The 22,503-nt window shown below is 56.6% G+C and overlaps 9 protein-coding genes across 9 annotated transcripts; 4 read left to right on the forward strand and 5 right to left on the reverse strand.

Moving 5' to 3' along the window:
* Positions 1-269: 269 nt before the first annotated feature.
* CkaCkLH20_02810 (phosphoribosylaminoimidazolecarboxamide formyltransferase/IMP cyclohydrolase) lies at positions 270-2,176 on the reverse strand (the record flags this gene model as incomplete). Its single annotated transcript, XM_038885529.1, has 3 exons — positions 270-425; positions 476-1,958; positions 2,031-2,176. The coding sequence occupies 3 exons, from the start codon at positions 2,174-2,176 to the stop codon at positions 270-272; spliced, it is 1,785 nt and encodes a 594-aa protein (XP_038749460.1).
* A 1,417-nt stretch (positions 2,177-3,593) lies between these two features.
* Positions 3,594-4,042, forward strand: CkaCkLH20_02811 (uncharacterized protein; the record flags this gene model as incomplete). Its single annotated transcript, XM_038885530.1, has 2 exons — positions 3,594-3,821; positions 3,884-4,042. The coding sequence occupies 2 exons, from the start codon at positions 3,594-3,596 to the stop codon at positions 4,040-4,042; spliced, it is 387 nt and encodes a 128-aa protein (XP_038749461.1).
* A 466-nt stretch (positions 4,043-4,508) lies between these two features.
* On the reverse strand, positions 4,509-7,987 carry CkaCkLH20_02812 (DEAD/DEAH box helicase; the record flags this gene model as incomplete). Its single annotated transcript, XM_038885531.1, has 3 exons — positions 4,509-7,156; positions 7,217-7,658; positions 7,763-7,987. The coding sequence occupies 3 exons, from the start codon at positions 7,985-7,987 to the stop codon at positions 4,509-4,511; spliced, it is 3,315 nt and encodes a 1,104-aa protein (XP_038749462.1).
* A 776-nt stretch (positions 7,988-8,763) lies between these two features.
* Positions 8,764-9,679, forward strand: CkaCkLH20_02813 (HCNGP-like protein; the record flags this gene model as incomplete). Its single annotated transcript, XM_038885532.1, has 3 exons — positions 8,764-8,832; positions 8,895-8,943; positions 8,994-9,679. 3 exons carry the CDS (start codon positions 8,764-8,766, stop codon positions 9,677-9,679), a joined length of 804 nt encoding a protein of 267 aa, XP_038749463.1.
* Positions 9,680-10,455: 776 nt separating this feature from the next.
* On the reverse strand, positions 10,456-11,670 carry CkaCkLH20_02814 (uncharacterized protein; the record flags this gene model as incomplete). Its single annotated transcript, XM_038885533.1, has 4 exons — positions 10,456-10,773; positions 10,837-10,961; positions 11,016-11,443; positions 11,510-11,670. 4 exons carry the CDS (start codon positions 11,668-11,670, stop codon positions 10,456-10,458), a joined length of 1,032 nt encoding a protein of 343 aa, XP_038749464.1.
* Positions 11,671-14,853: 3,183 nt separating this feature from the next.
* CkaCkLH20_02815 (mitochondrial cytochrome b2) lies at positions 14,854-16,528 on the reverse strand (the record flags this gene model as incomplete). Its single annotated transcript, XM_038885534.1, has 4 exons — positions 14,854-14,943; positions 15,012-15,085; positions 15,144-16,439; positions 16,501-16,528. 4 exons carry the CDS (start codon positions 16,526-16,528, stop codon positions 14,854-14,856), a joined length of 1,488 nt encoding a protein of 495 aa, XP_038749465.1.
* Positions 16,529-17,261: 733 nt separating this feature from the next.
* On the forward strand, positions 17,262-17,891 carry CkaCkLH20_02816 (Fe-S protein assembly co-chaperone HscB; the record flags this gene model as incomplete). Its single annotated transcript, XM_038885535.1, has 1 exon — positions 17,262-17,891. One exon carries the CDS (start codon positions 17,262-17,264, stop codon positions 17,889-17,891), a length of 630 nt encoding a protein of 209 aa, XP_038749466.1.
* A 1,203-nt stretch (positions 17,892-19,094) lies between these two features.
* On the forward strand, positions 19,095-20,412 carry CkaCkLH20_02817 (PCI domain-containing protein; the record flags this gene model as incomplete). Its single annotated transcript, XM_038885536.1, has 2 exons — positions 19,095-20,321; positions 20,383-20,412. 2 exons carry the CDS (start codon positions 19,095-19,097, stop codon positions 20,410-20,412), a joined length of 1,257 nt encoding a protein of 418 aa, XP_038749467.1.
* Positions 20,413-20,625: 213 nt separating this feature from the next.
* Positions 20,626-21,706, reverse strand: CkaCkLH20_02818 (GDSL-like Lipase/Acylhydrolase; the record flags this gene model as incomplete). Its single annotated transcript, XM_038885537.1, has 4 exons — positions 20,626-20,920; positions 21,020-21,208; positions 21,277-21,358; positions 21,493-21,706. 4 exons carry the CDS (start codon positions 21,704-21,706, stop codon positions 20,626-20,628), a joined length of 780 nt encoding a protein of 259 aa, XP_038749468.1.
* Positions 21,707-22,503: the final 797 nt, after the last annotated feature.

Genomic DNA, 22,503 nt, shown 5'->3' on the forward strand with positions numbered 1-22,503 from the left:
TGCATGCATAATTCAAAGTTCATGGCTTGCAGCCATTGTTCGCATTTCGCTGCTATCTGCCCAATAACATCAACCAATTACTCCAGATATATGTTGAATATCATTGCCATTTCGACATGGTGTCCTAGAGGCGTTTTGCCCATATGTCTGAAGCATACCCTCCTTGGCAAACTGATGCCTATCATTGTGGCGCGTCATACTTTTCGGCCATCCCATCCCAAGTTGAAATCCCCCAAACACCTGTTTTTTTTCAATAACATACGAGACGCTTAATGATGGAAGAGACGGATGTTCTGCTCCACAAACGTGATACCCAGCTTCTCCGCAGTGTCGAACACGGCGCCGTCGTTTTGGCTGCCTCCAGGGGCAGCGATGTACTTGACACCAGATCGAGATGCGCGGAAGACGTTGTCAACAAAGGGGAACTAAGTTTTGTCAGAAAACCGGCAGCAATTACGAGGGCGAATCTACTCACGAAAGCATCGCTCGATACGGCAACGTTGGTCAACTTGCCGAGCCACTCCTCCCTCTCGGCGTCAGTGAAGGCGGGGGGAACCTCCTCAAAGACACCCTCGAACATCTCACGCTCAGCACCAGACTTGGGGAGCTCGCCGCTGACCAACAAGTCGATGGCGTTGCTCTTGTCCGGGCGCTTGGTGCCCTTCTTCCACTTGATGCCCAGAACACGGGGGTGGAAGCGGAGCCACCAGTTGTCTGCCTTGTCACCCGCAAGACGAGTGCAGTGGATTCTTGACTGCTGACCAGCACCCAGACCAATCACCTGCCCATTGTAGGCGTAGCAGACTGAGTTGCTCTGAGTGTACTTCAGGGCGATCGTGGCGACAGTCAAATCACGCAGGGCGGACTCGGAAAGAGGACCCGACTCCTTGGGGGTGATGATTCTGTTGAAAGACTTGGGGGAAATCTCGATGTCATTGCGGTGCTGCTGCAGAGTAACGCCGTAGACGGTCCTGGTCTCGGTCTTGGAGGGGACGTAGTCGGGGTCGATCTGCAGGACGAGGTACTTTCCGCCCTTCTTCTTCTTGAGCATCTCAAGAGCGGCGGGCTCGAAGCCCGGGGCAATAACACCGTCGGAGACCTCCTTGGAGATGATGCTGGCAGTGGGGACATCGACAATGTCACTCAGAGCAATTACGTCACCGAAGCTGCTCATGCGATCAGCGCCACGGGCACGAGCGTAGGCCTGAGCGAGAGGAGAGGACTCGATGCCCTCAATATCGTTAACGAAGTAAACCTTGCGCTCCTCCTCGGTCAGGGGTGTGCCGATGGCAGCACCGGCGGGAGAAACGTGCTTGAAGCTGGCGGCGGCGGGCTTGCCGAGAGCCTGCTTCAGCTCCTTGACAAGGGGCCAGCTGTTAAGGGCATCGAGAAGGTTGATGTACCCGGGGGATCCACCAAGAACCTTATACGGCAGCTCACCAGAGTTCATGAAGGCAGCGGCGGGCTTCTGGTGGGGGTTGGCACCGTATCTCAGGGCCATGTACTGCTTGCCGTCGGCGGCGTACTGCTTACGGAAGAACTCGGAGATGGCGGCATCGTAGTCAGCAGTGTGCTCGAACGCCTTCAGGGCGTAGCGGTTGCGGCTTGTCTCGGTGATCTCGCCAGACTGGAGCTCCTTCAGGAACTCGGCGTAGTCGTTGGGGTCGCTGAGGATGGTGACACGGCTGTGGTTCTTGGCGGCGGCTCTGATGAGCGTAACGCCACCGATATCGATCTCCTCGACAGCCTCGGGGACAGTGACATTGACCTTCGCGACGGTGTCCTTGAAGGGGTAAAGGTTGCAGATGACGTAGTCAACCTTGTTGATGTTCTGGTCGGCCAAGTCCTTCTCGTCGGACTCGAGGTTTCTGGCGAGTATGCCGGCGTGGACGGCGGGGTGGAGAGTCTTGACACGGCCAGCCAGCATCTCGGGGGCCTTGGTGATGGCGGAAATGTCCCTGCACGCAACGTCCCAATTAGCATGTGCCACAAGGCGGAAGCTCCGGTGAAGGCTTCTGAGAGTGACTTACTCAACGGGAAATCCAGACTCCCGGATCATCTTGGCGGTACCGCCAGAGGCGAGGATACGGACATTCTGCTGGTTGAGGCCCTTGGCCAGGTCCAGCAGACCCGTCTTGTCGTAGACGGAGACGATGGCGATCTTCTGACCCGACATCTTTGCTTTGGTACCTTCAAATCTTGACGAAGCAGAATTGTTGTCAGAATGACAGAAGGGAACAACAAAAAGACGATGGGTTCAAGAAGAGAAGAAAGAAGAAGGTTAGAAAAGCAAAAATTTTGCCTTGCGCGATGATGCGTTGTGGGTGGGAGAGGCAGGCGCGCAAAATCGGCTTCCGATTAAGGAGGGGGAGGGGCAGCTGCGAAAAACCCGTTGACTACGGAGGTGATACCGGGACTTCGCGGGGGATATCGGTGCTAGACAAGGTATCTTCCAGGTTACTTGCCCCACGTTGCATGCTCGTCCCTCCAACGGGAGCAATGCGACGACAGTGACCTCAAGCGCAAACCAACCACCCGGGGTCTCTCGAGGTGGGACAGCGATGAGGGGAAACTGAGCACGCGAAAAACTGTTGTACTTAAATGATCGAGACTAGCTGCTTCACAATGAAGACTGCAACGAGTCAAGAAAGAATCAAACCTGATTGCGAAGACGGACATTCTATGGTTTGTCTTGGACTGCGTTGCATCAACAGCAAGTTCCCCGCCTGCTGAATCTGAGCGCTAAACTTTGAAGATTTGCGAGAGAATTGGAGTTTCGGCCATTGGTCCGTCAACTTTTTTTCCTACCTGTTTCGGGCCAATAAACCCCGCACCCCGCTGTACCTACCTACCGACCTTTTAGGCGGGTAGCTTAGATCCAATTCCAATCCATCTAGATAGGTATGAAGTCAACGGCAGGTAGTGTGAATGGGGTTAGACAAAGACGGGAAACATCGGTCGACGTGCGACCAGCAAGACAGACCTAGAGTGCCACCGTCTCAGACTGCGTTGGAGTAGCACACGGGACCCTTGCCTACTGATGCGCCTCCAAACGACGCTAGCCTCCTTCCTCGTCAGGAATGGCAGTGCGGCGCAGCTGTCGTTGAACCTCCCCTCCCGTCGGGTCGCTCTTGGCTTCATATCGATAGACGAGGTTACCTTACGCGGCCCTCTATTTCCCCGGGGAAAACGGTCCTAATATCGACGTCCTCCCTTTCTCGCAGCTTCGCCTCCTGCGCGGACAACACCAAACATCTACAGTACACCTAACACTTAGACGAGACCAGCATTTGTGATCGCTCATACACTTACAAAAAGCCCACGGCTTCAGGACAGCCACACTCACTTATTAGACCCTGCATCCCGGCCGCCGCCCGAACTTGCACCGTAATTACGTACATCCGCATCCGCACCGACCTCCTCCCCCGGAGCCTCCCGTCCATCCGTCCGCGAACCTCTGACCTCATCCGCACCCCGTCCGCTGCGTCGCGCTGAATCGCGCGCTCCCCCCCTCCGAACCCGCAACTTCGCCACCGTCGCGCGCGCGCGCATCCATCAGAGACAGAAACGAAATACACACACCCGTCGCGACAATGGGCTCCGTCTGCGGCAAGGAGAAGGGCGACGACAACTTCTCCTCGCCGGGCCGTCCCCTCGGCTCCGCGCCCCCTCCCCAGCCCAAGACCGCGCCCATCCCGGCGAGGATAGTCGGAGGCCCGCCGAGGACGCTGGGCGGCGGCGGCGGCGGTAGCAGCACCTCCGGAGAGCGGTCAAACGCCGTCGTGGACGATGCGAAACGGAAGGCTGCTGAGGCGGCGGAGGTGAGTGATTCACTCGGCGAAGTACAGGCCAATCAGTTGCTAACTCCACATCGTCACAACAGGCCCGAGCGAAAGCCGCGAGCAAGTCGACCGGGAAACTGAGCTCGCAACTGAATGCGCAAAAGAAGCAGACGCAGGCGGATCTCCTCAAGGACGCCAGCACCCAGCAGTTGAGACAGCGCGATGCCGACGCTGCCGCCGAGGCGAGGACGTATAACTAAACCACGACGAGTCGCGAGTATGCGGTGTTGGGAAAACAAGAGGGGGGTTTTGAAGTTCACACGGAGTTTGGCGGGCGCTTTGCCCGATAATACCACCTACGAATACTGGAGATTTTGAAGCGCACGGGAAGATATAACTTTGATTGGTTCGCCATCAAGGTATCCAACGACCGGCACTCGGTAATCCGAGAGCTCATGACACTCGGTTTAGCGATTTGATTCTGTTTAGCGAGGAAGGATCTGATATAGTCCAAGACATTCTCAAGTAGACACCTAGACTGGCTTCGAATAAAGTCTTGACTATTGCTCTTCAGCTAAACTAACACTGCTGACTGCGAGTTGCCGTCCCCGAACTTTGCCCTCGTGTATGTCTCAAGGGAAACCGCCCATGTCCCAAAGCACCACAACGCCCACCAATCGACTTAGGTACATTATCAAAACTACGGCAAAACAATAAAAACTGCCATTAGACAACGTTGTAACGTCCAGAGGCGGGAGCGCGGCTGTCTGCCGTAGCCGCGGCCACCGTTCCCTCACTGAGAAGTCGGGTGAGCTCGGTTATGGCAGCGCCGACGACGACCTCGGTGTCACCTTCAACAAGAATGTACAGCTTCGGGTCTGCTCCGGGAGGAACCTCCTTGCCAGCCGGGTAGAACGTTCCCTTTGTAGTGATGGACACGCCAGTCGCCTCCAGAATCTTGGCCACGTTCGTCCTGTTGGTGACGGCCCATCTTGCCTTCTGTGGGAAATCGTTGATCTCCAGCGTAGCGTGGTAAGCGCCGGCGTCTGGTCCCTTGTTGTCGATGGGCTGACCCGACCGAAGCTGGCCGGCCTTGCCGAGTCGCTCGTTGATGGCACTGATGGCGGCACTAACAGCATCAAGTGGCTTCTTACCACCAGCGGCTCCTCCACCAGCAGCGGGTGCTTCCTTCGGTTTCTCGCCTTCGGGTTTGGCGGTGCTGCGGGACACAATCGCCGACACGGCTGATTTGATGGCAGATGCGGCATCCTTGCCCTTGTCTTCGTCCGTCTTTTCTTCCTTGACATCGTCTTCCTCACCCTCGGCCTTGTGAGTCTTGCGCTCGCGGAGACGGGCCGCCTCTCGCTCGGCATCGAGTCGATCCAGACCCTTTCCACCGAAACCAGACGTATCCTTGGCTTTACCTGCCTTGACCTTGTCCTTGTGAGCCTTGCGCATCTCGTTCAAGCGATCAGGCACAGGTTGCCCGCTTTGCTCCAAGGCTTTGGCAATACCAGGGGCGCAGTTCTCCTGCTCTTCGGTAATGAAGGTAACAGCAGTGCCCTTGTTGCCTGCTCGTCCGGTTCGTCCAGCACGATGGACATAATCTTCGAGATGGTTAGGAGCATCGTAGTTGACAACAAGCTTGAGCTGCTTGACGTCCAGACCTCGAGCTGCGACTGAAGTAGCAATGAGAATAGGCACAATGCCCTTCTTGAAATCAGCAATCGTGGAGTCTCGATCGATCTGATCTTTGCCACCGTGAATGGACATGCAAGGGTACCCCTTGACCATGAGCTCCTTGAGCAAGTCGTCTGCCTTTTCCTGGCGTTCAACGAAAATGAGGGTACGAGCGTCCTCGTCCTCCTCATAAAGTTCACCAAGAAGTCCCAGAAGGTGTACAAACTTGCCGTCTTCGGGGATAACCTCAACCTTCTGCGTGATATCTGATGCGACAACGCTGCGGCCACCAACGGTGATCTCCACTGGAGACTTCAACACCTTCTTGGTCAGAGAATCGATGATGCGAGGCATCGTTGCCGAGAACAAAATGGTTTGCCGATCAGGCCGCATGTTGGCAAATATCTTCATGACTTGAGGCTCGAAACCCATGTCGAACATGCGATCCGCCTCATCAAGGACAACGTAGGTGACTCTACGTAGGTTCGTGACACGTCCCTGGTTGGCGGCAAGCAAGTCGATCATACGACCAGGGGTGCACACAACGATTTCGGCTCCACGCTTGAGCTCAGCAATTTGGTCCCTGATTGGGGCTCCACCGTAGGCACAAACAGCTCGCAAGCCCATCGACTTGAGAAACGGCTTGCAGTCACGGTGAATCTGAACAGCGAGTTCTCGGGTCGGAGTCATGATAAGGCCGATGGGGCCGTCGGTGTCCTTGATAGGAGGCTGGTCCATGATGTGACGAAACATGGGCAGGAGGAAAGCGACCGTTTTACCAGATCCGGTCTTGGCTACACCAACGACATCGCGGCCAGACATGATGACTGGAAGGGCCTGCATCTGAATAGACGTAGGCTTCTCGTACCCCAAGTCGGCCACGACGTCCAGCGTTTGCCGTGTGAGACCACACTGGGCCCATTTCTGCACAGGCTTTGGAACATCTTTCCCGGAAACCTTGATACCATCAAGCTCCAAGCGAAGATCGTTGGCCTCGGCCTCTGTCAGGGCGGCGAGCTCTGCGGGCTCCACCCAGAAGTTCTTGCGGATAGGCTGTAGGTCGAGCTTGTTGTAGTCGACGGTGGGGATGTCCTTCTTCTTGCGCTTGGCGGCCATGGCGAGGATGGCGTTGGCGTCCTTGTCTTCTGCCTTGAAAGCGTAGTCATCGTCACTGAAGTACGCCTCTGGCTCTTGGACCTTCTTCGATGATGTACTTGCCTGGGGAGCCGCTGGCCTAGCTTTCGTGTCTTTCAAGTCGGCCATGAAGGCATCCAAGGGATCAACGTCATCTTCGTCTTCGACGTCCATCTTGTCGGCGGCGGGTTCGTCTGGAATGGTGCCGTTGGTGTTGGTTTGTGCTGGAACGTCATCCATGGCAACGTCAGGCTTGTCCTCTTGAGCTTCTTGTGCTTCTTGAAGTTCTTTCTCTCGCCTTTCGTGTGCCGCGCGGGCGGCCGCAATGGCCTCTTCCTCGGTCTCGGCGAAGTTTCCGCCATCAGACTCGTCATCCTCGTCTTGATCAGCATAGGGGGTGTCATCAGCCTCGAGGGGAAGTGCGGGTAACTTCGTAAGTTTCCTCTTCGTGCCTTCCTCCTCATCGAGGTCCAGCTTGCGTTTGGCGAGCTTGTCGCTATCGTTCTGTTTGTGGAACCCGAAACCGCCGATGTTACCGCGATTGGCAGGTAGGGCCGAAGCTGCGAGGTCCGTGTGAGGACATGTTTGCTTTCCAAAGTGAGATATGGGCGTGGGCGTACCTTTGATAGTTGGTGCAACAGCAGCAGCAGTCGGCTTTTCAGGGCGGCCGTCGAGCAAGCCTAGAACGCCATTCGAGGCTGCCTGCTTATGCGACGCTGCCGACTTCTTCGCAATGGCTTTGGGATCGAACTTGCCGGCGTAAGGGACGGCCGGCGACGCGGCTCCGGATGCGGTCTGCGCCGGGGTCGGGGCCGGCGACGCTGAGCCAGGGGATGCAACCGCGGGTGAAGCCGCGGCGGGCACTGCGGGCGAAGCGGGAGTCGGGGACGGCACGGACTTCTTGTCCATCTCCGCAAGGAGATTCCTAGTCTGGCTTGGATTAACCTCATTCTCTTTGCTCGCCTTGTTCTCTCTGGCCTTCTTCCATGCCTCGAGTCTAGCAAGTCTCTCGGCCTTCTTGTCAGCCTCGGTCTGTGCCGGTGTAGGCTTGGGCTTCGCAGCCTGCGAATTCATGTCAGCTATTTGGTCATTCTGGGTCGTTTGAAGCTTTCGTACCTCGTCACTAGCAGCAGTCTTGCTCTCCGGAGGCGCCGCACCGCGTGGACGGCTGTCATCGCGCCTGCTGCGAGGGTGGGAGTCGGCCGTTCCCTCGCGCCTTGCGCGCGCTCTGTCCCTAGAGTCGTCACGCCGCGGGCGGTGATCTCTGTCTCTGCCATCGTCGCGGTGTCTGCGTCTGTCAAGAGATCGATCTCTGTCGGCGTACCGGTCACGCGACCTCCTCCGCTCACGGTGACGGTCGTTGTCTCGTCGGCTTCCGCGATATGAATCATCGTCTCGTCGGTCTACGGAGCGGTCCCTGCGGCGGTAAGAGTCGCCGCCACGATCACGGTCGCGATCTCGGTATCGGCGCTGTTCGCGGTATGTATCAGAATGGTCCCAATCGCGTCTCCGGTGTTGGTGGTTTCTTACGTCGCCAGGGCTTCTGGACCGCGAGCGACGACGGTAGTCCCTGCCGTCATCGCGGCGATCCCGATCGCGCCTGTCCCTGTCGTCATCTTTGCGGCGATTTCTCGCGTTGTGTTGGCTTCCTGCAGGCGATGGTGAGCGCGAGTCCCTGGTCCGAGCCATGTTGTAGGTCTCGAACTCTCAGCAAGACACTACGTTTGGTGAGAGCTACTTTTTTTTTCCACTTCTCGCAGGGTCTGTCACTCGAGGGGTGTGTGCACCGTTGGAGTCTAGCTATGGTAGCTTCTTGGAGGGTGAACAACAAATGTGTGAAGAAGGTAGGCATGCGCCAGTCGAACTAGGATAGCGACGCAGATGACATGCGGCTGAAGAAGTTTGGGGAGGGGGCGGAAAAAGGTCGCGACGTGATAATTAGGTTGCTCCAAACGTGAGGTCAGACCTCGACGATATGGATCCACTTTAATGGGCCAATCGAAAATTTCCACTTTTAATGAGCATACTGAGGTGCAGCAACCTGAGATGAAGGTACCTCTAACCTCATACCAGACCCCTTGATCAACACCATCACGTTGCGGCCGCCAATTCATCCTAACAACCTCCACGATCATCTGAATAAAAACAAATTTCCAATTTTGCCAGAATGGCTGGTCTAGTCGCATACGCCAGCAGTGACGATGACGATGAAGTTCAAGACGTCGTTCCCGAGAAGGTACTGCCGCTCACTCACACGTACACTTTCATCAATGCAGTTCACTGAGCTATCACATACAGACTGAGAACTCCAAGACGAGCACACCTCCCGTTCAAAACACCGACTCAAGTAAGAAAACATGTGCAACCCATGCACAAAGATACTTACAACGCCTTTAGATTCTACCAAGCAACCCTCACCACCACCCCAAAAACATCATGAGGCTCCAGAGCCAGAAGTAACGATCGGCCCAGTCCAACAACACTCAGTCCCGCTAGGCCCAGCCTTACCACAAATGGAACCACAAGGTCCCGAAGGCCCTCCATCCCAAGCAGACGACGGCCAGCCCCGAGCCTCGCCGTACACGGCCTCCCGCGCCCTGCTCCGGGACCTGACCCTTCCCACCGTCCCGAACTTCGACATCCCCCCCTCGCCGCCGGGCTCGCCCCTCCCGGCCCTGGAAACCAAATTCACGCAGTTCCTGGAGCTCAAGAACAAGGGCGTCCACTTCAACGCCAAGCTCGCCCAGTCGGCCGCCCTGCGCAACCCGAGCCTGACGGACAAGCTCCTGGGCTTCGTCGAGCTCGACGGCCGCGCGGGCTACGCCACCACCCTGCCCCGCGACATCTGGGATCCCACATCCGAGGAGAGCCTGCCCGAGTGGGCTTCCAGGACCGCGCTGCGTCAGAGCCAGGAGCGGGTGCGCGCCGACCGCGCCGAGCTGAGGAGGGCCGGCGGGCCCGTCGAGTTCGTTCCTGCTGCTGCTGCTGCTGCTCCCGCTTACGAAGTCGCCGTACCCGGGGGTAACGAGGCGACGGAGCAAGGGGGCCTTCGCCCGGGTAAGCGAAAAGCGGGCGCCTGGTGAATCCCTTTTCCCGGGCCCTTGGTCTGCGGATGGAACACGACGACTGCGATATGCAGTCTTAAGCGAGGAGATGTGTTGGGTTACATGGTCCCCATTGCCGCCGCGTGGGGTTGAGAAAAGAGGAGCAAGGTTTCTGCAGGCGTCTCAGATGTCTTGGGCCGAGGCGCGCGTCACTGCTGGGCCTAGCACGTGGGATTGGGATGGAAGTCGGTGCTTACCTCTCGCTTCGAAGCGTCCCATGGTGGGTGAGAAGGTGAGGGAATCTGGCATAGTGATACCCCCCAACGGATGATAACATCCGTGTGTTCTTTGTACGAGGGTGTGCACCGTCATTTGTGTCGTCAGATAGATGGCGTCTGGGACACGGACCGAATCGAGAATTTGGACGACAGCTGACGGAGTATGTGTCACGGTCAGAGGAGTGAAAGGCCATAGGGTTTAGTCTAACGACGATTAAAATAGGGTTAATCTTGAATGAACGACTGTCGTGGTTGCCGTTTCTCTGTGCTGTTTTGGGCGCTAGGAAGTCATATGCAAGGCTTACAGAAAACCGATTGTTTTAGATAGGTATCATGATTCAGCTATCGCAGCTTTTGTATCTGGCTTCGCAGTGTATCTGGCATGAAACCACACGGAGGTCAAGGTATAGAAACAATGTAGCTCATAAATCCCCCCTCAAGTCCAGAAGTAAACCATTAGTCGAACCTGCGAATGTCTTCCTTGCCTCCCGCATGCGTTTCCGTGAGACTCTCTCTCTTTTTCATGGTGATGTTTGTCTAGCTACAAGGAATGTTGAGTCCGATCTTCTTGAGGGCACCGCCCACGTTGATGTCAGTGGCAACCGTACCGGCAGCCAGCGCGTCGGCGAAGTACGACAACCTCTCACCGCCATTGACCACGTCCTTGCCCTGGAGCCCGAATGCGATCACGCCGCTCTCGCAGGCGGGACGCTTGCCAAGAGCAGTCAGAACGGGCGCCTGCGAGATGTTGGCGCGCATTTCGACGTCGTTGTTACCCGGGTGAAGCACCAGGTTGTCGATGAAGACGGTGCCGATGTTTCCATTGTTGAGGATATTGGAGAATGAGGCGTTGCCCTAAAAAGTATCGTGTTAGTATTGGCTGCAGTACGGTAGCTTGCATGAACTACTGAAACTTACAATCTCGAGGGTGATGACAGAATGGTTGGGGATTGTCACTTTGCCGTGGAAGTTGTCACCTCGGGCATCGGGGGTGAGAGAGATCTCGCTTTCCGTCACGTTGAGGCCTGAGAATTCATGGAGGGCTAGACTCTGTTAGCTTCATGCTCGAAATCAATGGGGCTGAACTCTGATCGTACCCTTCAAGGTGACGGTGTTTTTGAATGTGACGGGGTATCTCTTGCTGATTCCAGAGACCTTGACGTGGGTGTCGCCCCTGATGGTCACTCTGACGGACTCGTTGGCCTGGAACCAAGTGTTGAATGTGGTGAAAGCCGCCATGTCTGCAATCTGGATCGGTTGGCTGACGTTGACGGTCTGCATCTTGACGGATTTCGTTTCGGGGAAGTTGATGGTGACGAAGGGGGTGTGCGGCTCCAGATCCTCCAGGTACATGGCACCCTCGAAGGGCTCGATCGTAGCGCTGACTTTGCCATCCGACCTCAATGTCGAGTTGATCGACATGGTGTATGAGTTGGACTTTGTGTTAGATAGGGTAATGCCGTCAACGGTGAGTTCGGCCTCATCCAGCTTGTGTTGGGCAATCTTGGGAACTGCAACGAAGATGCTATAGCATGGGTCAGCTTCCATGCAGTTGCGGGTGATGGGTGAGGGTCCGATCTCCCAAACTTACATCAAGCAAACGATGAGAACGACAAAGCAGATGAAGGCAATCAGGTACGCCCACCAGAACTTCGCGCAGTGCCTCATGCAAGTCTTCCTCTTGCCGCGGCGTCCGGTGTCCATGCCGCCAAGGGCATCCTCAGAGTGGTTGATATCGTGCTTGTCTCTCATGTTGTCTGAATCGTAGTATGCGTATTATACGTTGTCTGATGCAATAGTTGGAGAGTTGGCGTCCGCTTCCGTGAAAGTCCGATGTGTGTTGAAGGAGCAAACAGTCCGCCTGAACGTCTCGATGACAGGTGAACAGGTGATGCCCGGGATGTCCAGGAGCAAGGTCAGTGAGTGGGACCAAAGGTGTTTAAGTACAGAGATCGAGAGATGCTTTCTGGGGTAAGGGCTGGGGATGCCGGGAAATAACAGGCACCCTTAAAGCAAGAGCATCACACGGCAGCGATAGCTCGAGATCTTCGTGTCCACAACAATTCAAGCATGTAACCCTTTCCCTTCCTTCGACCCATTTGAAAAGGCGCCCCAACGCGGTAGGAGGTAAACAGGGTGGTCTAAAGTTGGTGCGGCGCGGGTACCTGGGCGTCCATGATGATTGTGTATGTGGCCGGCGTACCTGGGACCACATGAGGGCGAAGTGGATGAGGTAGCTTGGTAATTTGTGTGTCTATCGAACGGATAGTTGACCCAGCTGCGTAACAAGGACAGCGGATCGACCAGTCAGATGGCACAGCGTGACTGGATGCAGATGAAAAAGCTGTCAGGTCACGAAATTTGACGTCCGAATCTGCGCTTGGTCTCGGATGGATGGTCGACTTGCAAGGGCATGCCGGGGCAGCGTTGCCGGATTGGGTGGCATGCCGAGAACAAGGTCGACACCATCTCCAAGCGGTTGCCCCGCATTGTGTGTCGATGAGAGCTGGGGTGGCCCCTTGCCCACCAACACGCAGAGTTGCAATCCTGGCTGGGCGTGGACCATGAGCTGACGGTCCCTCGGCATCTTGTGAATAACGCAGGAGCATATGAAAGTGATCTCGTGGGTGGTAGCACTGGTCTGCGTCTGGCGGCGCAATATACGACCCTGGTGGCTTGGCCGCCAATATGCCCCAAAGGACGAGTTGGAAGCAGGGCGAGAACGCGGTTGGCCGTTGCGATGAAGACAATGCTTATGGCATGTTCATTGCGAAGTAATGATAGGTTGTCTGACTAGTCAGTTGGTTTAATAGCCCGAGCACTTAAATGCGTGCGGTGTAAAAGGACCAAACGGCGTAAAGGCTTTGGCTCCTTCGATGAGACAAGCTTCACCCGGGAGGCGAGCAAACCAGTGGACGTTGAGACTTTTCCCGTAGTCACTAGGCTGATCCGGCCGGCTTCTAGCGTTGGGGAGGGAATCCTCGCCTGCCCAATGAAAGCATCGTGATGCTGAGGCTGATGGCGTTCGTCTTGCTCGCCGCGCCACTGGTGAACCACTTGGACTCAGCTCAAAAGCCAATGAGAATGTCAAAGTCTTAAGAACCCGGGGGTTGCCGTCTAGATCGCATCAAATATTGGGGGTGCCCAAGCCACGACGGAAAGTCTAGTGTGGTGGCATCACAAGACACAGACTTTTCGAAGGCACGCCGCAAGGTACCGTAGACACTGCGCACGCGGGCGCAGGCGAGCGGGGGAAAGCTACAAGTTTGTGTGCTCGTGTAGAGAAAAGAACGGCGCAGAAAAGGGCAGCGGCAGCAGGACCGAAATGGGCTGAGGATGGGTCGGGATTGGTTGGGCTTTTCGAATTGGTCTCGGAGATTTGACGCAGAAGGCCAATGATTTGCTTCGTTTTCGAGTAAATCGAATGTTAGTACGAGGCAAAAAAGGGAGGGGACTTTTTGCATGTGTGCCCACTAAAAAGAGAAAGAAAAAAAAAACTGAAAACGAAAGCAGGCACTCCGGTCTGTATTGCCGTACGGATGGATACTCTGTACGTACAGACCTGCAGGACGGCGAGGGCAACCGACATTGGGTGAGGTTAGGTTGGCGGTTGCTTGTCGTGTGCCCGCCTATCCCAACCCAGGACCCCTGCATACCCCAGCCTGGGCACGACGGGTGCTGGCGGGGAGCGGAGACCGAAGGACCACAAGGCCTGAGGCCCTGGCATGCCCGGGTGGAACTACCCACTAAAGTCACACACTCACAGCGGCCAACCACAACCAACGACATGTCAGTCAGTGGAGCTGAAGCCGCCCACTGCTCTGTACGGACCTTCCTCATTCTCATCATCATTCAATTGACGTGAAAGTGGAAGGCATCACAGCGTCGTACTCATTTCGATCGTCCTGCTGCATTACACATATCATCCTGTGCAATGCCTCTTGTTTTGACTTTTGGGTTTTGCACTCAGTCGATGACTTCTTTCCTCTCCATCGCCCTCAGTAATGGTCTTGGCTCGATCGGTCGAATCTTGTCTTGAATGACATGAAGGACATGTCGTCCACCACCTTCAGATTACGCCCATAAATCACCCCGGCCTCTCAAAAACTTTGCCCAAGGCCTGAATGACCCCTGCGATCCGATCATCCGTACTTGCTCACGGCCGTCACGATAGCATCACTAACCGTGTTAGAGAGCTATGGATCCCTCGCCCATCAATTATGCCGCAAAAGTACCCAATACAACCTGGCTCAAATTTCAGAGTTCTCGCGCGATATCTACACCACAATGTCGCCGTCCACCACGGTTCCCAGCCTTTCAGACACTGAAAAGACGTAATTCCGTCTCAAGTCGCCTTACCGCCTGACGTTAACTGACCGAGAAATGTGGCACACAGCCCATGGCTACCCACCACACCGGACACTCTGCCATCGCCTGAGTGGGATGGCGGGTGCTCGGATCTGCGAGTCGAAGCGGCGACGTCGGATCGGTAATAAAATCGACGACAGAATCTTCCAGGGTTTCGTTTCAAAACATCAGACCAGCCACTGACAAGATGACGATGACTGACAGCGACTGACATCCGACGCAGCAGAACTTTCTACAATTCTCTATCCTCATGTATGACTCTACACGGCCTTCTCAGATTGACCAAGCCTGCGGAATTACAACGCTGTCGTGTGCTTGGTTTCGAAAACCATTCCGCCATCTCCATTGTCTTCTTATCGTCCATCTGAATCTCGGATGTCGAGATCCAGGCCTCACCCTGGATCGAACATGCGGCGCATCCCACTATTGTGAGGCCAAGAGTAATGCGACGAGGCTTTGCGGGCAAAATGATGACATCCGCCCCGCGCGCCCAACAATTTACCCCCCTTCCAAGCTCCATGGCTCGATTCAGCCTCAACTCAGCTGGTGTTTCTGGGGATGTCCGCACTACAACTTCGACTTCACCCACAGGCTAACCTTATTCTCAAGCCCAGACTCGCCATCGTAGATATCTCTCTCCACCTGGCGAGTGTTGATCTGCGGCGGTCATCAGCATCCGACGTCTCATTCAAGTCTTGGACTTGGGTTGTGGTGGTGTCACTTACAAACTTGGGACCCAGTTCGCTGACGTTCTTCACGCCAAGCAGCCTCATGCATGTCTCCATTTCGGCTTTCAGGACTGGACAAAAGTTAGCGACTCATCAACAACGACACGGCTCTAGACACGCAGGGCTTACTTTCGAACGTCCTCTCAACACCGGCCTGACCTCCCGCACCGAGACCGAAGAGCGCAGCGCGGCCAACTCCTACAGCCTTTGCACCCAGGCATAGGGCCTTGACGACGTCTGTTCCACGCTTGATACCGCCGTCGACCCAGACTTCGATCTTGTCGAAGACCTCGGGGCAGTACTTGCGGATCTCCAGCAGGGTGTGAACCGCAGGTGGGGCAGTATCAAGGGCACGTCCACCATGGTTTGACAGAATGATTGCCTTCACTTGTGGCGCGTACTTGGCCGCCAGATAAGCATCTTCGTGCGTTTGGATTCCCTTGAGCACAATTGGCAAATCGGTGTGTTGCGCCAGCCAAGGCAGGGTGGTCTTCCAGGTCAGATCGGCTGCCGTTCCGAAGAAGAGCTGCTGTCCCACACCACCACCGCCCGGCCGCTTCGCCTCCTCAGTCTTGGAGTTAGACTCGGACTCCACCTCGAAGGCACCTTCAAACTGTTGCTTCTCATCAAGCTCACGCTTTCCTGGCCATGGAGCATCCAACGTCAAACAGACGTACTTGTAGTGATCCCGCATGGCATTGATGCGCTTCAGCATGGCTTCACTCTTGGCCCTGTCATTTTGGACGTAGAGTTGCCAGCCAAAGATCTGGCCCGGTTGGGCACCCTCAATAATCTGCTCTGGCGTCATTGAGGCGTTGTTCGACACGCACTGCATCGCATTGAATCTGGCCGCTGCCTTGGCAATGCCACGCTCACCATCAGGATGGGCGAGTCTTGCCATCGCAGCTGGCGACACGAACAACGGGATTCCTACGTTGTGGCCCAGGAGTGATGTAGAGGTATCAACTTGGGTACAGTCGACGAAAACACGCGGCCTAAGCAGGATTCGCCTGTATACCTGGCCGTTGTTGCTCTTCGTCCACAGATCATCACTAGCGGAGAAATAGTATGCCCACGCCTTCTTGGGAATCAGCTTCGTAGCAGCCTCCTCAATCTCGTCAATGTTGAGCAGCGTCTCCAGGCGCGGCGGTCCCTCCTTGGGCTTCGAGTCTTGTGCCTTCGCCGGTGCGGGTTGTAACAGGGCCATAGACTCGGGGTCTACGGTGCCGAGGCAGTTTTCGGGCTTCAGGTTCTCCTCGAGGATACCCGGGGGGTGGATCGGGTCGTACTCGTCCGTCGCATCTTTGCCGGACAGCTTCACAATGATCTTGGAGCCGCCAGGGTGGGAAGGGAGGAATTCGGTCACGTCGTACACCTTGCCGTAGAGCACGACCCAGCAGCTCTCTGGGGTGTTGTGCTTGGACACTGAGAACCGAGTCAGCATGGGATTGGGGCAGCAAGCTGGCGACGATGATGATGAACTGACCTTCTTCAGCAGTGAATACCTTCAACATCTTGACAGCAGTTCGCGTTCTCAACTCAACTTCCCGAGAAAAACTGGGAAGAGTCTCAACAACTGACCGAGCGGGCACATCATCGTATTAAGTCGCCAATCATTCGGCGTAAATTACCCCGTACGGAGTCTGGCACAGAAACCAGCCCAAGGCCCGTGGGGGAACGGTTGATCTGGGGTTGGGGTCGAACCTCGAATCACAGCGCACTTTTTTGTCAACGCAGTGACCACAGACGGTGGGAACATGCACAATGAGGACCCGCCCGTGGGAAGAATGCCGCGAGCCCGCGAAAACCCCGACTTCGGACTTGTCGGCGCGGCTGCTCGGCGCTAGGACCACCTTAGACCGCTTCGCTTCGCTTTGGCGCGGCAATGTGGGCAATTTACTATTACGGGGGGGGGACGTCATCCATTCGTCCTGGAAAGTCGCAAATTTCATAATCTTGCCGTCGAGCAACTTCACGACCGTTCAATCGACGATAACCTACGACAGCCGACGGATTTCTGTTTGCGCTGCGGTTTTTTCAAGATCAAGTCGAGTCAGAGACACTGTCACAATGCGAACTTCAATCACCACGAGCGCACGAGACATCTCGCGTCTTTGCGTGAGATGCCGGCGCCAGGCGACCGCGTCCCGGATACACGGGGCGGGGGCGATTACCAGCACGCCGCTGGCCGCACGTAATATGCGATGGCCATCAGAGACTTCTAGCAGTCTGGGCCAAACGCGGTGGATGTCGGGAACAACATCCTTAGCACGACCGGCGACCGCAGCGTCCAGTGAGCAAGCAACCGCTTCTTCGGAAGAGAGCAGCAGCAGCCGGCCCCCGGAAACGCACTACGAATTCTTTCCCATCACCCTTCCAGACGGACCGCCGCCGAAGGGCCACTTCCCCATCGACCAGCGCGCCCTCCGCCGCGAGTTCCTCCGGCTGCAAGCCAAAGCGCACCCGGACATGCACCCGGCCGAGCTCAAGAACCGCGCCGAGGCGACCTCGGCGCGGATCAACGAGGCCTACAAGACCCTCTCGAACCCGCTGCTGCGGGCGCAGTACCTCCTCCAGCTGCGCGGCGTCGACGTGGCCAACGACGAGACGCTCAAGGTCGAGGATCCGGAGCTCCTGATGGTGGTCCTGGAGGCGCGCGAGGAGATCGAGGAGGCGACCGACGAGAGCGAGCTGGAGGGCCAGCGGACGGCTAACGACGGGCGCATACGCGAGAGCGAGGAGGTGCTGGAGGAGGCCTTCCGGCACGACGACATCGAGACGGCGAAGAGGGAGGCGGTCAAGCTGAGGTACTGGGTCAACATCCAGGAGAGCCTGAACAACTGGGAGTCTGGGAAGCCCATTGTGCTGCAGCACTGAAAGAGAAAAAAAAAAAAAAAGCAGAGATGAGAAATGTTGAGAAACGGGACTGTTGCGTTTTGTAAAGTAGAGAAGACTGTGCGCGAAAAGCGTTCCGTATACCTTTTCTTTTGGGCTGGAAGGGTTCGCTCGTCATCATCAGCCGATGGTGGGCCGATGTTGGAAGATACCCGTGTATTTGCATAATTATAATGTCTGCACAAAATTCTACTCCTATGCACATCACCCAAATCAATTATCCCTGCCGTTGATTTCTGTTTTTGGAGTGAGGTCAAAATCCACGAGGGTGAGTGCGAGTCGTGTTTGGCAAAAATTCCCGACCCCCTAAAACACCATCCTTCCACCGTGGAATGAATGGCCCAGCAAGGTCGTGAAAACCAGTCGACCTATGAATGGGATCATGCACCGAGTCACTCTCAGCATGGGACGCTCAACTTAAGGCAATTTGTCGATTTGGGAAACTTTGGTCGTGGGGTGTCGTGAGGTCAACCTAATAACATCAGCTTTTCTACATTTCTCTTCGACGACTTGGAAGACTAACATGGCATCTCTTATACTTACATGGCTGCCAAATCCGATGGCATACAATCGGTGTAGCTTTTGTCGTCGTGGCTACAATTGAGCTTCATCAACGTTGTTTTTCGCCGCCAGCTCTTACTCCATCACATAGGTTCTAGCTTGCCAGTTTCTTTTCCATACCTCTACTCTGTTCGAATTCGCCTTTTAATGACAAAGCATAGGCAGTTATGCTGGTGATTTTCTTTTGAAAATACACTGCGCTCAGTACGTCAATTACTATTCCATTCTGACAGGTGAGATATGTGAGACCGTAAAAGCTCAAACTGGTATTTTAACGGTAAGAATGACAGATAGAGAAGAGCTGAACGAAGAGTCCAGTATTTCGTGCAGACAAAGCTGCACAGGCAATGGCCACAATAGAACTAATCCAGATTCCATCCATAGGTATCTTTAGGTTTATTGAAAGACACGCCCAGCCTTTAATCGTGAAGTGTGGGGGCCCCTGCACCCCTCCACCCAAGCTCTACTACCCCACCATGGCTCCCTGCCTGCCTAACCTTCCCATCAACAACCAACGGACAGCTCATCTCCAGCTCCGCAACTTCAACTGAAACAGACCTACCAAGTTCAACAACCTCTGTACGTAAACAAGACCGCCAGAGTTCTACAGGGGCAGAGACGACGATGGCGCCCTCACAAAAGGTCGCCGAGCGGCTCGCCCAAGCCGAGTCGGCCCCCGACAAGGCCGCCGCCTACGACTCCATCCTCGCCGACATCAAGTCCCTCTCCTCGCCGCCTACGGCCGCCGCCGACCTGAACGCCGTCCTCGACGCCTTCTTCGCCGCCGCCCTCGGCATCGTATCCACCCGTGCCGTCCTCACCTCCTTCGTCGCCGCCCTCCGCGCCCTCGGCAACCACGACCTCTGGGTCGCCGTCGGCACCCACACCCTCGACCAGCTCGCCGCCCAGCCCCCCTCCTTCCTCGACCAGGCCGCCGCCGTCCGCGAGCTCGTCGCCGAGGCCCACGAGGGCAACGAGGACTTCCTCGAGGCCGCCAAGTGCCTCGCCGACATCCCCCTCGACAGCTCCCAGCGGAAGGTCACGAACGACGACAAGGCCCGCGTCTGGGTCCGCATCGCGCGCAACTACCTCGAGGTCGACGACACCACCGCCGCCGAGACGTACGTCAACAAGCTCAAGAACATCATGCACACCGTCCAGGACCGCGACCTCGACCTCCACTTCAAGCTCTCCCAGGCCCGCATCCTCGACTCCAAGCGCGACTTCCTCGGCGCCAGCAACAGGTACCACGAGATCAGCCTCAGCCCGGCCATCGCCGAGGAGGAGCGCCTCCACACCCTCGGCATGGCCGTCAAGTGCGCCATCCTCGCCCCCGCGGGGCCGATGCGGAGCCGCGCCCTCGGGAAGCTGTACAAGGACGAGCGGTCGGCCGGCCTCGACGAGTTCGGCATGCTGGAGAAGATGTTCTTCGACCGGCTCCTCGCGCCCGGCGAGGTGGAGAAGTTCGCGCAGGGCCTGCAGCCGCACCAGCTCGCCACGACGGCCGACGGGTCCACGGTCCTCGCCAAGGCCGTCGTCGAGCACAACCTCCTCGGCGCCTCGCGGCTGTACCGCAACATCGGCTTCGACGCGCTCGGCTCGCTGCTCGGGCTGGACGGGGAGAAGGCGGAGGAGACGACGGCGCGCATGATCGAGCAGGGCCGCCTGCTCGGCCGCATCGACCAGCTCGAGGAGGTCATCTGGTTCGAGGGCGGCGAGGCCTCGGGCCAGAAGGGCAGCGGGCGGGCGGAGGTGACGGTCGGCAAGGAGATGAGGCAGTGGGATGCCAACGTGCAGAGCATGGCCGAGGAGGTCGAGAACGTGACCAACGCTCTGCAAAGGCAGTTCCCGGTGAGTTGCCCCCCTATCACTGTCTTCTATACTTGTAATATGACTGACTTCCCAAAAACAGGAGTTCGTGGAGGCCAACTTGGTTGTATGAAACGACGTCTACGACTGAATGATGAACATGTCTGGCGTTGTCAAGGGGTATCGGCGTTCCGGGAATCATACACAAAAATGAGCATAGCACAGCAGATCGTCAGGTGAATGGGTGCACTTCTTCCGCAGCAGCAGCAGACCATGTGGTGGACTGCCGACCATAGATAGAGATTGGGAATATCAGAAATAAAGATGCATCATGAAAAAAAGGTATCTAATCCAAGTCTCTCATCCTGACGACCACGTACCCCTCGCTCAGTGACCGCGGGTCGCCCGTCTCCTCGTCATAGGAGACGATGTCCTCCTCCTTGTACCTCTTTGCGCGCTGCGACCTGCGCGAGGTCGGGTCCCTCTCCAGCTCGATGAAGTTGCCCAGGGCGTCGGCGATGTGGCCGCCCATCCAGTCGTAGCCGTCCGGCGTGAGGTGCACGCCGTCGTCCCAGTACCTCTTGCGCTCCCTGTCCGTGAGGTCGTGGTAGGGGGTTCTGGAGTTGAGGTCGAGGGCGTGGCTGTGTGGTGGAGAACGCGGTTAGATGGCCTCCGAGTGTGTTCGGGGGAAACAAGAAGGAGAAACAGAGAAGGGGGAAAGAGAACGTGCGGGGACTCACTAATTCGGCGCTTGATGTGAGAGGATGGCGGTGTTGAGCCGTCGCCGGGCGGCGTCGAGCACTCTGTTCTTGTAGGCGCACTCGGGGACCGTCAGCGCGAGGACCTTGGCCCCCTTGGCGAGGGCGGAGTCCCACGCGGCCTTGAGGCATTCGAATATCCTCTCCGGCGTGACGCCTAGTGCCAGATCGCTGGAGGGGTTTGAGGCGTAAGCCTTTTGGGTGCTCGACAAGTAGCAACTGAAGGAAAGTAGACTTACTTCGTGCCGCCAAGGATGATGACCCAGTCATACGTCGTCGGGTTTTCGAGGCCCTCCGAGTCACGGCTTTCGGGTTGGTTTACTAAGAGCAGATCATCAGCATCGGCGTCGTTCATGTGAGTGTGAGCGTGCGTGTAATAAAATCGGTCTCGGATGGACGAACGGGGAGACTGTGTGGGAGAACGGTGTATGAAAGAAGAAGAAATCAAGACGCACCCTCACTCTCGAACCTCTGCGCGAACGCGCCCTGGGTGACGACGTCCCCCGGCATGCCGTTCTCGACGGCGACGACCTGCGTGTCGGACAGGTCCTTGGACAGCTTCTCCGTGAGGGCGATGGTGTACGGGTGGTAGGCGGCGCCGGAGTAGGTGTACCCGGCCGTCAGCGAGTCGCCGAAGCAGAAGATGCGGAGCGTCTTGTCCCCGGCCATGTTGGTGGGGTTTAAGTCTGTGGTCGTTCGTTCAATCTTTCCCCCCGTGGCTGTCCAATGTCTGGTCCTCCCTCCCCCGTGCAGAATGCTTCGAAAGATGTGCGTGACTTGCTTTCCCACTCCCCGCCTGTGGGTCTCTTCACTCGAAGAAGAGTTCCTCTACTCGAAGAACGAGAGAATCTCGCGGTGCTGGATATGTTCGCGGTCCGGGATGAATGATGACGTTATTGGTTCTGTTGAATGATGAGATCGCGATAGGGGAGACGATGTTTGGGCGCGGTGAGAATGAGTCAGAGGTTGGATGTATCCGATTCGCGCGGCTTCGGTATTGAGATGAACGGCTGGTACGTGACTTTGATAAGATGCCGCGCGGTCGTTCGGTGGTCGTTTTGAGGCTGAGTGACGGAGGTCGGGTGAGAGTCGAGGTCAGGTGGGGTGGGCGGACGACGGCGCGGCGGGTGCGGGTGCGGATTACGGCAGGCGGGCGCTGCGGGGGTGGTGTTCGTTCACAACCTGGAATAGTGGGGGGCGGGGCAAACAGGCAGGCAGGCAGGCAGGCAGGCACCAAGCTTAGGTAGGTAGGTAGGTACCGGGACAAGGTCACAGGTGTCGTCGAGGGAAGGTGGGAGGAAGGATGGTTTTAAGGCTGTTGCAGTCATTAGGCCCCGGAAGGCAGCAATCAACCGCCTGGCGAACCAGTGATGACTGTGAGCACAGGCAAAGATGAGCTTGCTTGAGCCTTTTTTCGACATGTCGCAGGCTGAGGTAAGCCAGCTTTGTTCGTGCTGCCTCGACGA

This window comes from Colletotrichum karsti, assembly GCF_011947395.1.
Source record: "Colletotrichum karsti strain CkLH20 chromosome Unknown Scaffold6, whole genome shotgun sequence".
NCBI lineage: Eukaryota > Fungi > Ascomycota > Sordariomycetes > Glomerellales > Glomerellaceae > Colletotrichum > Colletotrichum karsti.